Below are 15,565 nucleotides of genomic sequence, written 5' to 3' on the forward strand. Positions count from 1 at the left end.
CAATAACTTGATGATATTTTAATGTGTAAAAACATATCTAAAAAAATATCTTTTAATTTTTATTCAGACACAATATCAAATAAATATTGTATCTAAAATATATTTTAAATATAAAAAAATAATTCGACAAAGTATCCGTACTTTCGTTAAGTTGTTATAACATTCTGGAAGTAGGTGGTATGCATGGGATATGAATGCGTCCGGATTTTGAGCAGTCCCTAATAAGGCAATACATTATTGTTGGATGTGCGTGCGGATTGTGAGCATCTCCTAACAAGGCAACTAATTTATGTTATATTGGTCAATGCCAAATAGATGCATGCACGTCCGCAACGCTAATTACCATTCTACCCTATAAAAGAGATGTTGCACCTTCACATTTAGATACATTTTTTGTGCAAATATCATGTCTCTAACAACAAATGTGGTGGTCCCAAATGTTGTCCTACAATCATCATTCACCATGCCGGTCATCGGCTTTGGAACTGCCGCCATGTCGAATGACAGCGACACTCTCAAAGCGGCTGTGATTGAGGCCGTCAAGCTCGGTTACCGGCACTTCGACACTGCTTCCATTTATGGCTCCGAACAAGCTCTCGGAGAGGCCATTACTGAAGCCCTTAAACTTGGTCTCATAAGCTCTAGGGATGAACTTTTTATCACTTCCAAGTTATGGTTGTCCGATAATCATTCCCACCTTGTTCTTCCAGCTCTACAAAATTCACTTAAGTAAGAATCGAGATACATTATGACTCTTTAATTACCTTGTATCAATATATGTTCATGTCAATTAAAAAAAAATCATTAATGTGGCTGTTAATATTTTCATGTGAATATAATAATTGAAAATTGTTCAATAATTTATATGCAGCTTAATTGTATCACATATATATAACACGTGTCGACATGTTAATTTATATCTTGATGCATTTACGCAGGACTCTTGGATTAGAATACTTGGACCTTTACTTAATCCACTGGCCATTGACTACAGAGCCTGAGCTGAAGAAATTTCCTTACGATGAAGATGACTTGTTGCCATTTGACTTGAAGGGTGTGTGGACCTCAATGCAAGAATGCCAAAACTTGGGTCTCACTAAATCAATTGGAGTCAGCAACTTCTCTTGCAAAAAGCTTGAAAATCTCCTCTCTTTTGCTACTATTCCTCCTGCGGTTAATCAAGTAATTAAACTTTTTAGATATAGTTACACACATAAATATTAAGGAACCGTTCAGATAAAAACGTTAAAATGTTTTTTTAAAGATATTTTTTAATAATTAAAATTTAATATATATAATTAATTAAATCATATTTTTATTAAAATTTGGTCAAATAAATTAATTTAACTGAAAAAATAGTAAATTAAATCTTAAATTAATCTAAATTAATATTATTTTTTATAAAAAATGATTATTAATTTATTGTTTTTTTGATAAACTAATTTATTTGGCTAATTTAAAGAAAAATAACACAGTTTAATCGATTATATATGTTAAATTTTAATTATTAAAAAATATTTTAACAAAAAAAGATGTTTTTGACATCTTTATCTGAGTGACTCCCAAATATTAATAACAGATAAATGTCTTTTTCAGTCTTATTTCTATATTGTATTTATTTGATGGCTAAAGCAACTAGTTATAACTAAAAAATAAAATTCAATCTGATTTCCAATAATTTAAGTGATTGGTCTAAGTGGATTTTGATACAGGATTCGTTTAGACAAATTATTTGAATGTTTGGAAATTGGTTAGACAATAATTACTTGAATGGTTGAAGACTGATTACAAATTTTTGAACTATAAAAAGTGGCTTTGTCCTATAAACAAATAATAAAAAACCGAAAAGAATATTTATTTTTAATTTTATTCATTCATTAATAGTTACTAAATTAAATACGTGCTAAACCAATCACCAACAGGTGGAATTGAATCCTTGCTGGCAGCAGAAGAATTTAAGAGAATACTGCAAAACTAAGGGTATTGTGGTAACTGCATATTCTCCTTTGGGAGCTAAAGATTCCTTTTGGGGTGGTAATCATGTTATGGACAATGAACTATTGAAGCAAATTGCACATGCTCATGGAAAAACAGTTGCTCATATAAGTCTTAGATGGCTCTATGAACAAGGTGTAACTTTTGCAGTGAAGAGTTACAACAAAGAGAGAATCAAACAGAACTTGGAAATATTTGACTTTTCACTTACAAATGATGATTATCAAAAGATTAATCAAATCAAACAAGAGCGCAAAGTGAAGAACGGTCCCGCTGGATTCGAATTTGCTGAAAATCTTTGGGATGGAGAAAATTAGATAATGTTATGTATTAAATTCTTATTTTATTTTTAAAAAATAAAAATAAAATAAGAATTTAATTAATATTATGCATTTATGTTTAGTTATTATATATTTTGCATCTTTAGTTTGTCTTTGTCTTGTGTGGAACTGTAATAAAATACGAAGACAAATAGTCTTCAAATAAAGGGACTTGTATGTTCTCAATAATTCAATGATATTCCTGTCTTTTTCTATATATCTTTTATATTTATATTAAAAAATAAATTTGGGTTTGTCTCGTTAGTTTATGAGCTAATCCGTTTAAATAAATATCGGTGATTTAAATTTCGTTTTGTATATGTTATAACATATTAGTTAATAATAAATTTTTTAATAGAATTTAAATTTATAATGAATTAATCTTTGCTTTATCGGACAAGTGAAAAATAAAAAAAATTATATTAAAAATAATTGATATATAATATATCTAGCATCAAACATACTAATGTAACATGTTTTGATATTAATTTCTTTACATCTCGCTACATAATGTTATTTATAAAAAAAATACAAAAAGTATAGAAAAATAACTCCCTTACAAATTAACATAAGCCAACTTTATTATAATTTAAATTTTATAAAAAAATTTAAAAATTAAAATTTAAAATTTAAAAAAAATTCTATCTGAATGATTCTTTTAATTATCTTTTATGTTTTTTTTTCTAAATTTTGGATGATTTTTTTCATTAGTTTTGGATTATTTTTTTTATATTTATATGTTTTTTTTAGAATTTAGATGATTCTTTTTCTTATATTTTGTATGTTTTTTTTCTTAAAATTTGGACAATTTTTATCTTATATTTTGGTTTTTTTTTTAGTTTCGATTTTTTTTTAAAGAAGAATTAGGATTTGTGTAATTAATGGTAAAAGGTGAATTAGAGTGAGAAGTGATAATCAATAATAATTAATTTTGTATCTTTTAAAAAATAAAATTTAAATAATTATTAATTAATAATAATTAATTAGTATATTTTGTAATTTAAAAATATTTATTGGCTTATTATTGATTAGATCCTATTGGTTACTTAGCGCGATTGATTTGTTAATAATTAAGAGTATTGCTAGGGAACCAAAAGCACATCAGCCAAAATTCAGCCAAATGTGTCTGGACTGGGACCCAATAGCCCAATGCACATCAGCACCATCCAAAAATGACCCAGGGTAAACCATATTCACCCTCCCCAAAAACCCTACCTCCTTTCACCGTTTTACCACACAGGATTTGAAAATCATCTACACCCGCGCCACGCCTCCGGAACCATCGCGCAACAACTCTCTTCCCTCTCTTCTCCGGACACCGCGACGGCGCTCCTAGCGGTTCTGGCCTTCGCGACTCCACTAAAGCTACCTGAGCGCAACCCTCTTCCCTCACTTCTCCAGACGCTGCGACGCCGTGCCTAGCCTCCCCGACCATCGCGCCTCCAAAATTGGAACAAGAGCGACGCCGCTCTGCTATTGCATGTGGGTTTTTTCGGCGCTGCCGAAGCTACGTGGTGCAGCTGCGCTACTCGCCGGTGGACCTCCACTTCTCCATCCTGAAAACCCCCGTTCGTCTCACTAATTGGTAAGTATAGTAGATGTTCCCTTTGACTTCCTATGCATGTTTTGAAAATGGAATTGGACAGGGTTTTGTTGTAGTGGTTCGTGTGAGTTTTAATTCGATGGATGTTCTTTTCCAGGTTATACAGTTTAGGTAACACAATTTTGGGGCATCACTGGTCCTTGGCAAATATAGCAGCTGCATGTTTTTCATATTTTTGGAGTGTTACAAAATCTTGGTCACAAGTAAGTATGTTTATTGATTCCTAATTGAATTTGGGTGGATTCTAATTAATCTCTCAAAAAGGGAAGATAGGAAAATACAAAAGTAAAGGGGCAAGGGTCATGGATGTTGCAATTGGTACAGATTGGATATTACTTTTACCTGGGTTGGATATTGTAATTGTAGTTGTTAAAGGCTAGATGTTTCTGTTCTGCTCTTTGGTTTAGAGACTAGGAATGGTGTTCATATGAGATGTTTTTTGATATTGCTAAATTAGGGGACGTTTATGTGGAATAATTTTGGATATTTGAGTGTATGATTTGTTAATGTTTATTTGAGTGTATAATTTTGGATATTTGTGTGAATGATTTGTTACTAAAAGAATACACTGCTTTTTTGGAAGAAAGAAAAAATAAAGGGGAAGAAATAACATTAATTTGGTCTTTTTGACTTCTCACAAACTATCTATGCAATGTAATTTCCTGGTTCTCATCCTTTTACGGGGTCACCAATTGACTTGAGTCTTCCTTAAGGAAAAAATAAAAAGAAGATTCCAGCGGGTTCACTACGTATATGCCATCCATTTCTACGCGTGAACAGAAATAAGTCACTACAATGCGACTTCCTTGCCGCAACTGGAATATTGATTTAAAAGGTTTGCATGCTGAAAATACAGTGTGAATTTAAATGTGGGGTTGGTTGTTGAAATAGAATAAAATGATCTTAAATTTGATTTTACATTAGAGATAATTAATGAGATGAGATCAATTTTATTATAAATAGAGTGTTTCTGCTTTAATTCAGATTTTGACAAGTTCTTGAAAGTATGGAAATTTTATTATGTTTTCTTCTGATTTGTCATAAGATGGTGATGTTATGTTGCATCATGTTTCGATTATCAAAGGAATGGAAAAAAGAGTTCCTTTCTCAGCATCTCTGTATATTTATGCTTTGATTGGGAGTTGCAGATGGGCTTGGTTTTGAAATTGGCACTACTGTTTTCTTCTTCTTTCTCTTTTTCTTTTTTTTATTGTTTACTGATTTACTTGTTTATGTATCATTGGTTTCATTTTGCTTACTTTTTCAGCCTTTGAAAGCCTTGTTAATTACTAGAGAATATCCATAATTCTAAGCACATCAACTTCAATTAAGAATTGAATAATCACTGTTCAAGTAGCTGTTTTTTCTTCATTTAGTTTTTGAAATGACCGTAGTTTGGATGGTGAAATTGTTGCTGTTTTTCTATATGCAATTTTGAGGGGCTGTTTCTTGTAAGATCTCAGCAGGATTGATTTGAAGTGAAACCCATCCAACATGGGGAAAAAGGTAAAATGATGTCTACCCTTCCAGCTTAAACTAGTTTCGTGGAGCCTGATAAATCCTATTTTCGCTGGCAGGTTTATCATCTCATGTTGCTGATTTTCTCAAGTTGATGGTGACAATCAATCGTAAATCTCTGAGTGGATGGTGCTTGAGCTAGGAATTGGGATGTTTCTTTTACTTTGTAAATTGGATCATTCTGGATCTATTTTATATTTTGGCATGTTTAAAGCATGTGAACTTGTTAGTACTTCGTTGATGAGTGAGTGGCTCGTGTTTTGTTAGATACTCGTCAGCAGGTTTCATATATTAGTTATTTTATGATTCTCAAGCCATTTTTTTCCAAGTTAGTGATGTCAGTAGTTGATTAAGCAATTCATTGCATATTGATAATATTGAGTGAACTCTGATCGGTGTATATAACCCTTTTGGTCATGTCTATGCTTAACTGGCACTTCTGTGCATTAACTCGCGTGGTGTTTACTAAATGGAGGTGTTCTTTATTTTTTTTATTATTGTTTTCTAATGCTGGAATTGTGAAATTGCTGGAAATTAACGCATTGCACGGACTTCAGTCGTGATCAGGCTACAGTAGGTAGGATTTTAAGTGGATGGTGTCTTTGGTATGGACTCGGATGTTTCTTCTCATTGTAAAATGGATGGTTTTGTATATGATTTTTTTGTTTCATGTGTTATGCATTAGCGACTGCGTGCACTTCATTTAGATATCAATGCATTTTGTTCCTTTTTTTAAATTCTCTTAGTCCGTTTTCACGGCGGATTTAAACATTTAATTTTTGCGAACAACTATGTGACAATTTGTTTATTTAAAACCTTAATAAACGATAAATGGGGAAAAGATAACAACAATCGTGTTAATGATGAAAGTATGGTAGACTGGCTTCAAACTTGTTGCACTTGCATTGACCCTTTCGACTCAAAGGGTCAAAGTCGACCCTGGAAGTATGGTAGACAGGCTTTCCCTAGAATACCTTCTGCTCGTCCACTGTAATAGAAATTGTATCTCCCTTTTGTTCAATTGATCGAACTACGCAATCGGTTTTTTTTCTTACCTCCAGTTGAAGAATCCTGAACACACTACTGGTGTATTCCTGTTGAAACTGTCTCTCAATGCTCGTGCTCCCTATACATGAGATGACACCTTTTGAGTCCGCAGCATCATCTTCCAGCTCCTTTTGCTCCTTGGTTTCAAGAACATTGTCGTATTCATGGATGAACTGAACCAAACCACTTTTACAATGCAGGTATCCACCATAAAATGCGTGCATACTTTCACTACGCTGTGTACTCCTTATGCCTGCCCAAAATTCACTCTTGAAGAATATTAGAACCCACTTCCGTCGATTCGCGTAAAGGTCTGTCAAAAAAAAAAACAAATGCATAAGAGTGCCGTTTATAAACAACATGACGACCTCACTTCTAACTCATTGATAAAATAAATTAAAAAAATATCTGTTTATATACTGAAAAGAGCATGTGCCGAATTGATGTATCCTACCCTAAGGAAGTAAATGAAGAGTAAAATCAAAGCATATTCTCATAAAAATCTTGCCAAGGCATAACTACTACCAAAAAGAGCACATGTTCTTTCTTAATCAATATAAAAAATTAACACAGTGAAAGGTCTAATGTCGCTTAAAAAACATCTAATTAGCATGAACTAGAAACATCAACATAGCACATTCAAATCTCATGTCCGTCGTCCAGCTCATCCTTTCTAGTCACAACGACATCGGTAATTTCGTCGACCTTTAATTAAAGAAACCGGAAAAAATCATTGTCAAGTTAAGAACATTCCTTACTATATAATGAACGAGTTCAATAAAAACCATAAAAAAATTGCATCACAATCTGGGAGTCAAGCATACCTTAATGATGGCAATTCTAATGATTCACACATGCTGGTAAGTATTTAGTAGCAATTTTCAAGCATACTTTGCTCAGCTCAATATATAACTGTGCCAGAATTTTCCAAATAAATATACTTTTTGAAGTAAAAAAAAAATCTAATTAGCATGAATAACAATGCTTCAAATACCACATTGTTACAAAATTTCTAACAACCAAGGAGAAGCTAATGCAACATACCTTCCACCCTTCTTGCTCTTGAATGCCTAATTCACCCACACTGAATTGTTCATCGCCTTATGTTGGATTGATCAATGTACTAATCGATCCTCCTTCAGGGGGTGAAAACGCCATGGAAGATTCTCTCTTCCGGAAGTGTTGCAACGTAGCCTTGTCTTTGATTGTTTGACTGGATGAGGTTGGCATCGCTAATGTAACCAATACCGAATCATGCACCGTAGCCGCCGCGATAGGATGAATAATCGGGAAGCGTATACTTCACTTGAAAATGGAGCGGTACTTGGATGGTCTGACAGAGGAGGTTGGCGCCGTCAATGATATGTAGAGAGAACCATGCATTGCGCCACCAAATGGAAGAGGAAGTTTGAGTCGGGCTTGACTAAAGGAAAGCGGAAGTTTGAATCGGGCTTGATTTTGTGCTCCGTGATCACAGGAGTGGTTTTTGGGTTTTTGAAACATATTGGTCAAGGGGTGATTTCATTTAGCACGGCAATTAATAACAAATATTGAAAATTAAATAAAATTGAATTAATTAAGATTAATGTGGTTTTGTTTAGTTTTTGGCTGGTCTCCTTTTGGTTCCGTATACTTTTCCAATAATTAATTATTACTTATGGTGAAGTTTGTTAATAATTACAAGATTATAACTTTTTAATAACTATATATATTACTTTTTTCTTGTATTTTGATAGACCTTATTATAATATTATGTATAGCATGTTTTATTTATAACTCATGAACATTATTCTAGAACCAATGCCTTTTGTCATAATTTTTTCTGCTTTAACTATTTCTTTATAACAATAATGTATATTTTTTTAGGTTTAATTACTCTATTGGTTTCTATAGTTTTGCGAAATTTCTATATTGTTACATCTTATGTTAGGTAATGTTTGACTTTTTATGTTATTGTTCGTTAAAACACAAGTTTTATTATATCTAAAAATTAACATATCCTTTATTATTGTATTACCACATAAGGTTTTTATGTATGTTGTAATTTTTCTAAATTTGAAAAGTATTTTTAGCTGCCTCTATTATTTGTTGAAGACTTTCCACTGACATTACCCTCTAATTAATATTATGAGTTTCATTAATAATCTCTGTTATTATGGTTATAATTGGACTCCAAAATATACCTCGTCGACACCAAAAAAGGGTTCCTGCAAAGCCTGTTTCCTGTGTGCCGTGCTATGGGTTTCTCGTTAGTCCGACCAATGCGTGAAACTTGTGAAGAAGACAACGACGCTCAAGTCAGGGTCAAACCTCAGAATGCTTGATATCTAAAAACACAGTGTTTTTTTTTGTCATTGTATTGAAACATGTGATGCCCCTATATAGCTCGCATGTGGCTGTATTTATTGTCATGTTGCGGTAATCAACTTAGAGGCGTAGTTTGAGAGTGATACTGCTTCTATAATGGTGTGAAATGGCTGTTTGTTTAAACTGGTTGGAAAATGGTTCCTCAGAGGTTGAAATCTGCTTTTTTTTAGATTGAGATTTAGGAGAGACTGGTAGACATCCTTTGAATCTGTCTCCATATTCGTCACTCGATTGATGGATCTTCCGCCCTCTATCTGTCATGTTCTTCACCCAAGATAGCGTTTACTGTGCAGGAACTAAGTAGGAACTACTACATTAATCAAGGTTGCGAGAACCGGATCGGTTATCGAACTGGTCAAGTGACTGGTTCAATGGTTTAATGATTCAACCGGGGTTGAACCGGTTTAATTAAATATAGAGTAAAATTATAAAAAATTTAATACATAATTTTAAAAAGTTAAATGCAATAATTTCAAAACTAATAACATTCAAAATTTAACAATTTCACAAAATAAACAATACATAATTTATCATTAAAAGGTCATAAACAACTTCAAATATCAAAGTTTGTAACTAAAGAAATTAAAACGCACATAAATGACAAACACAATGTTTTGCAACCAAAAGAAACAATATTCAACAAACAATACTTCAACTAAACAAAGACACTAGAAGTCATAATCATCATTATAAGTATTCAAACAAAAGATACATGTATATTGTGCCTTATGATTTTTATCATATTTCACAGTGAAATATTTCCAAGCTGGGTCAGATTTTCCTCGAGAGGAACCTGTCTGAGATTCTTGTCCAGCATTATGTTGTTGTTGTTGATCATTTTGTAACTGTTCCATCTAAATTCAGAATGCCAGCAACCCAGAGTCCAGACCAATGGCAATATATCAATTCATAGTTCATAGTTCATACAATTTATAATTTTATATGCATTCAATAGAGCAGAATTGACAAAATAAAATAACTAAACAGAGCAGACTTGAACAGAGCAGAACAAAATTTTCAATTTCAACATGCATCAATTTTATTCTCAAATCCAAGTATCCAACATACAAGTATACAACAAATTCATTCCACATTTGATTAATCATACAAAAAAAAAAGAACAGAAGCCAGAAAAAAAATTGAAATAGCATACAGTCATACACTGAACAGATGCCAGAAACCTGATCTTACCACAAGAGAAGAACGAAGAAAAGCCAGAAAACAACACAGCACGAAGCCACGAACAGAAGCCACAAATCCAGAAGCCCTAAACCTAGAAACCCAGAAACCCAGAAGCCAGAAACGGAGAAACCCAGAAACCCAGGTGCGCGAGCGTGGGCGACGGTGCGCGATGGTGCGCGGACGTCGGCGACGGTGCGCAAAGGTGGCCGAACGTCGGGTGTTCTTCACGGCGTCCTCTGATCCGTTGTATGCAGAAGCTGCTTCAATGTTGGAGAGTGGAGAATAGATTGGGAGTGGAGCTAATGGTTGGGAGTGGCGGTGGAGGGTTCTTCAATCTTCAGTTCTTCACTCTTCAGCCTTCACTTCTTCGAAGATTTTGGAGAAGGAGAATAGAGATTAGGGATTTTGGCTTTGGGTTTTCAATTTTGGGAGTGGCAGCCTCAGCAAGTCACGCGTTCTCCATCCCCTTTTTCTTTTTTTTTTTTAAAGAAACGACGCCGTTTGACTAGTAGGGGAAAAAACCGGCACCTATAAAAACCGGCCCGGTTTGCCCGGTTTACTGGTTAACCACCGGTTCGGCTGGTTTTTTTGCCGGTTTTTTGCAGCGCGGTTTTGTGCATGGACCGGACCGGCTAAATGACCGATTTTCGGTTAACCGGGTTGAACCGGCCGGTCCGGTCCGATTTTCAGAACATTGGCATTAATGATAACAGTATAATTCATGCAGTATCGCCAAAACGGGAAATTGTAAAGATATGTTGAAGTGAATAGTGTATAGATGCAGTTTAGATGTATTGTTTCTATTTATAACCGTACGTTTTACGTTGGACGTTTGGGGGGTTTAGAGGCAAAGTTAGGAAGACTAGGCCAATAGGTTGGACCGAGAAACGAGTAACGACGCGATTTAATTAGCTCTCAGGTGTTGTGAATGTTGAGAGATGGCAAGAACCAGTGAAATTAGGCAAAGATTTGGGGAAACAGGGTGAAAGAAAGTAGGCAGCTTAGGGGCTCAAAAGTGATGATAGCAAGTGTGGTCATAACCCAAATCCTCAAAGTTACTGCATGTTCACGTTGGGACCGTAGTTGTCATAACCGAACCCTAAATTGAACCGGTCAGTCAATTGGTTCACTTGTTCATGCATTCAATAGGTGAGTAACCGGTTGAACCAGTAATGTCGGTCCAATGTAAGCTCTACGATACGAGAGACTCGAAGACCAAAAGATAAATGTTAAGACATGCATATGTCTTGGCTAATATTTTAAAAACAATGAAGTTTCAACATATTATAATGCACAAGTGTTAACCTGGTGACTATGAACTTAGTATCAGAAACATTGTTTTCTTTTTTTGTGTTAAAACTTTTACAATTTGTTATTTATACCGTAGGTAATAAATTCATTTTAAACACTAAATAGGTAGTTTATGATTGTTATAATGTTACATACCATATGTTTTTTTGAAGAATAATATGAAAAAAAAATTTCCTGAAGGTTTCAACAATGATGAAAAATAAAATGTATCGCTAATTAACATATAAGTGAGAACAACATAGCTCAGTGGAAAGAAGAGCATGAGGGCGCGAAGAAGACCGAGGATCGGGACACTAGTTCATGAACTCAGGAACATGCTGTTTAACGGGTTGCCAGTTACCTCGAAGCCGGAGAGTGTTGGGCGTCAGTTGCGGGACATGACCGGTCCTTGCCCGATTTCACCGGTTTCATGTTGTGTCAGTGTCATAGTTGTCAGAACCGAAAAAGTGTTCGAACTAGTCAGACCCATGATTTAGTGATTTATTAGTTCGAAAGATGAGTGACTGGTTGAACCGGCAGAATCGGTCCTACGTAAATTTAGAATATAAAATAGTCTAAAGCGTAAATTTAAAAAATTAAAATACATATATGTTCACTAATATTTTAAAAACAATCAAGTGGCAACAAATTATAATCAATAAGTTATAATCTAGTTATTATTAAATAAGTATATAAAATTTTAGTATTTTTTTATAATAAAGATTGCTTAATTTTATTTTTATATTAAAGTAAATATTTTTTATTTTAATAACTTATTAATTATTTTATATTTATTACATCGTTATATACTATATGTGATTATCGAAAAACAATATTAATAAATATCGTATAATCATATAAAAATAATTATATTGTAAATAATAAAAATATTTGATATTTTTTATTTATAAGCGTGTTTAATTATATTTAGATTAATAAATATGAATAATAAAAAATATAATTAATTTAAATATAAGTAATTAGAAAATTAAAATAATATCTAAGAAAATTATTATGCAATTTTACTATATAATTAACAATAAAAATTCAAAATAACAAGGAACAACATATAGTTTCGTGGCAAGGAGAGCATGCATATAGAAAGAATACCCAGGTTCAAACTACATCTTTATGGTCTTTGGAATTTCTATTAAACGGTTCGGTTACATCGGTTTAAACCGATTTTGGGGGGTTTTCAACGGCTTTAAATTGTTCTTACCGTTCTTGATCGGTTCCATTCCTTAAGCGGTTCGAATACTGGACCGGACCGGCTCCGAGTCTATTTGACTCATTTTTTGGTCGAACTGGCCGGTTCGGTCCGGGTCTTATTACTATGGTCAGTGTAGTCGGAAACCTGGAAATTAATTTCACTATGGTGGAGAACAAGATAGGTATTGTGACAGACAGGTAACAACAATTTTGGTACGAGACGACCTAATATAGAGTTAATCGAAGGACAGCAAAAAAAGGCATCCTATTCGAGCTGGGTGAAGATGTTTTCCTTATAGCCGCGTCGGAAGTCTACTCCTCCTTGAGTTCCTCGTAACTTTTTCTTAAGTTTTCTAGTTCCCATTGTTGTTCGTAAATGACAACCTCGCAGTCGTCCAGATAGTCATGGTTGTAATCATTGATGCGCTGTTTTGTGCTCCGGAGAAGCTTCCTAAGCATTTCGGTTGTGGCATCCTCACGTGCCAGATACTCATCTGCGGAGTATCGACCAACAGCGACAAGGCCGGCCGAGAACAAGTCAGTTGGTGGCACCTAGACTACGAATTTCTTCACGGCACCAGGATAGCAAGGAGTGAGGCTTTGGTTGCAAAATTAGGGCTCCACACTGGCGACCGGCCACACTTCCAACTGGTTTCGACCAATCAACCTCCGACCGGTTCGGTTTTTTTCTAACTGTTTCCTAACTTTCTTTGTCCTTTAGGTCTGACCGGTCCGGTTTTAATTGCATAACTCTCTGAAACAACTTAATCCCGTGCAATCGTATATTTGTATTCCAACCAGTTTCGGTTGCATTTGAGTTACATTTTCACAAACAAATCAACTATATACAGATAACAAGGTTCAACATTAGATTTCAAACAAAATTAGCAAAATTATGTGGTTTGAATTGGTTGGATCGGTTTCCAAACATATATATCCAAACTCCCCTCCGATCCATGCAGCTAAAAAAAAACTCATCCAAATCTAACTTAGTGCCACTATGATCGATCTTCATTTTGGATTAAACTGGCTAAACAATCAACGGTTCCCTATGAGCTGTCCCCTTTTCCATAACCCTCCTAGAACATGGAAATAATGCATCCCTTCCCACACACTACACAAAGTTTTTTCTGAGAGGAATTACCATCAATCCTTTTTTTTTCCAAAACCTAAACCCAAAATGACCCGCCCACCCATTTACCCCGTGTCTCAACAACTCAAACTACCTAACTGTATTGACTAGCCTCACTCCATCTAAGCCTACGCAAAACATCACCGCTGACACCTTGCTCTGTTTTAAAAACTAAACGCCACACATGTCCTTCTCCAAGTAGAAAAAATAAATTCTCTTTACATCTTTCCCAACTTACATCTGTACACTAGAGCGTCTCTAACAAAGTTGGTTGGGCAAATTTTAAAACAAGTAGGATTAGGTTATGTAAAATCAACATTTAATATTGAAAGATATTTGTTATCATCATTATTTTAAAAATTCAAAAATAAAATAATTTATTTATAAGCTGTTATTAATAAAAAATTTTATATTTTAAATTTTTTTTAAGAGAATTTATTTAAGAAGTTTACTCAAATTGAGTCTTATTTTAATAATATAATAATAATTATTATTATTAAGATAAAGGATGTAATTTAGTGTCTGTAGATATTATCGGTTTTAAATTAAAATAAAGATATTTACTAATAATAGTTACTTTTTTTTTACACGGATGTTGTTATTATTTTTGACACAGATGTCATCATTACCATTTTTTGAATGGAATCAAATTAATGTTATTAATAAAACAACATGTGAAATATAAACTTACACGCATGATTGTCTAATAATTATATTTATCATCGAATTACTGATAATTTTTTAGGGTGATTTGATTTAGAAATAAATGATACATTGTGATTTTATTATGGTAATTCGGCAGAAAAGTACAATGGTGTGTTAAAGATTTCGATAAAAGAAAATCCCAAAGTAATCATGGTAGGCAATAATGTCCCAATAATATGGTGATTTATGATAAAAAAAAATACATTTAGTCTATAATTTATTGATTATTTCCATTTAAAATAAAACCCTGAAGATTATAAACATCAAATTTAGCATTCAAAACGAGAATTTGAATTTGCTTGCAACTTTAGTTTAGAATCATAGAAGAAGAGCAAAAGTCAGAAACACACAGGAGTGAAGTTGTTCCCTATTTCTAAGGCAAGATTCTTATAACCCTATGATTTTTACTCTTTATCAATTTTCATATATTTTGTTTTCGAAGCAAGCAATTTTTCTTATAGTTACATGACTGCAAATTAGCAATAAGATTTCGAAGAGTTGAATTGTTTGAGTTTTTATGAATTTTTATTTTAAATTTTCAAATCAAATTGTAAAAGCAGGATTTTCGTTTCAATCTCTTCTTTCTTTTAAAAAATTAGAATTTTTGTTGTGTGAGTCTTTTTTTATTTGGTTTATGCTATTTTTTTTTCTAAAAATAACAAGAATCGAATTTTAAAGCTTGGTTTGGTAAAGTTTTTCAAAAAAATACTTGTGTTTTTTAAAAGCATAAGTTTCTCATTTTATATTTGATAAATAAAAAAGAGACTATGTGCTTATGTTTACTACTTTCAAAAGATTGTAATACATTTGAAAACAACTAAGGTAGAGAGATTTTTAAAGTTAACATTTATTTTTTAAAATTTAAAAGTCTAATATAACCTCATATATTAACTAATATTTAAATTTAATGTTTAAATTTATGTCTTTTATAGTATTTTTAAATTTTAAAAGCTATTTTATCAAACGTAATTATTGTTACTTATATTTATTAAAAATTATTTTTAATTTAATTTATCAAATATAAATGCTACACCTTTTAAAAAAACTTTCTTTTAAAAGTTAACTTTTATAAGCTACTTTAAAAAAAAAATTTTACCAAATTAAATCTAAATCTTTTTTGTTATATATGGAAGTTATGATACTATGTAATGAAATTATTTCTTCTAAAAATTTAAAGTTTAAACTAATAAAAAGACA

The 15,565-nt window shown here is 32.8% G+C and overlaps 1 protein-coding gene across 1 annotated transcript; it reads left to right on the forward strand.

The window, feature by feature from the left end:
- The first annotated feature begins 358 nt into the window (after nt 1–358).
- Nucleotides 359–2,519, forward strand: LOC107464343 (NAD(P)H-dependent 6'-deoxychalcone synthase-like). The gene is made up of 3 exons (XM_016083275.3): nt 359–729; nt 939–1,182; nt 1,923–2,519. The coding sequence occupies exons 1-3, from the start codon at nt 407–409 to the stop codon at nt 2,310–2,312; spliced, it is 957 nt and encodes a 318-aa protein (XP_015938761.1). The 5' UTR covers nt 359–406; the 3' UTR covers nt 2,313–2,519.
- Nucleotides 2,520–15,565: the final 13,046 nt, after the last annotated feature.

The sequence above is a fragment of the Arachis duranensis genome, chromosome 9 (assembly GCF_000817695.3).
Source record: "Arachis duranensis cultivar V14167 chromosome 9, aradu.V14167.gnm2.J7QH, whole genome shotgun sequence".
Lineage (NCBI taxonomy): Eukaryota > Viridiplantae > Streptophyta > Magnoliopsida > Fabales > Fabaceae > Arachis > Arachis duranensis.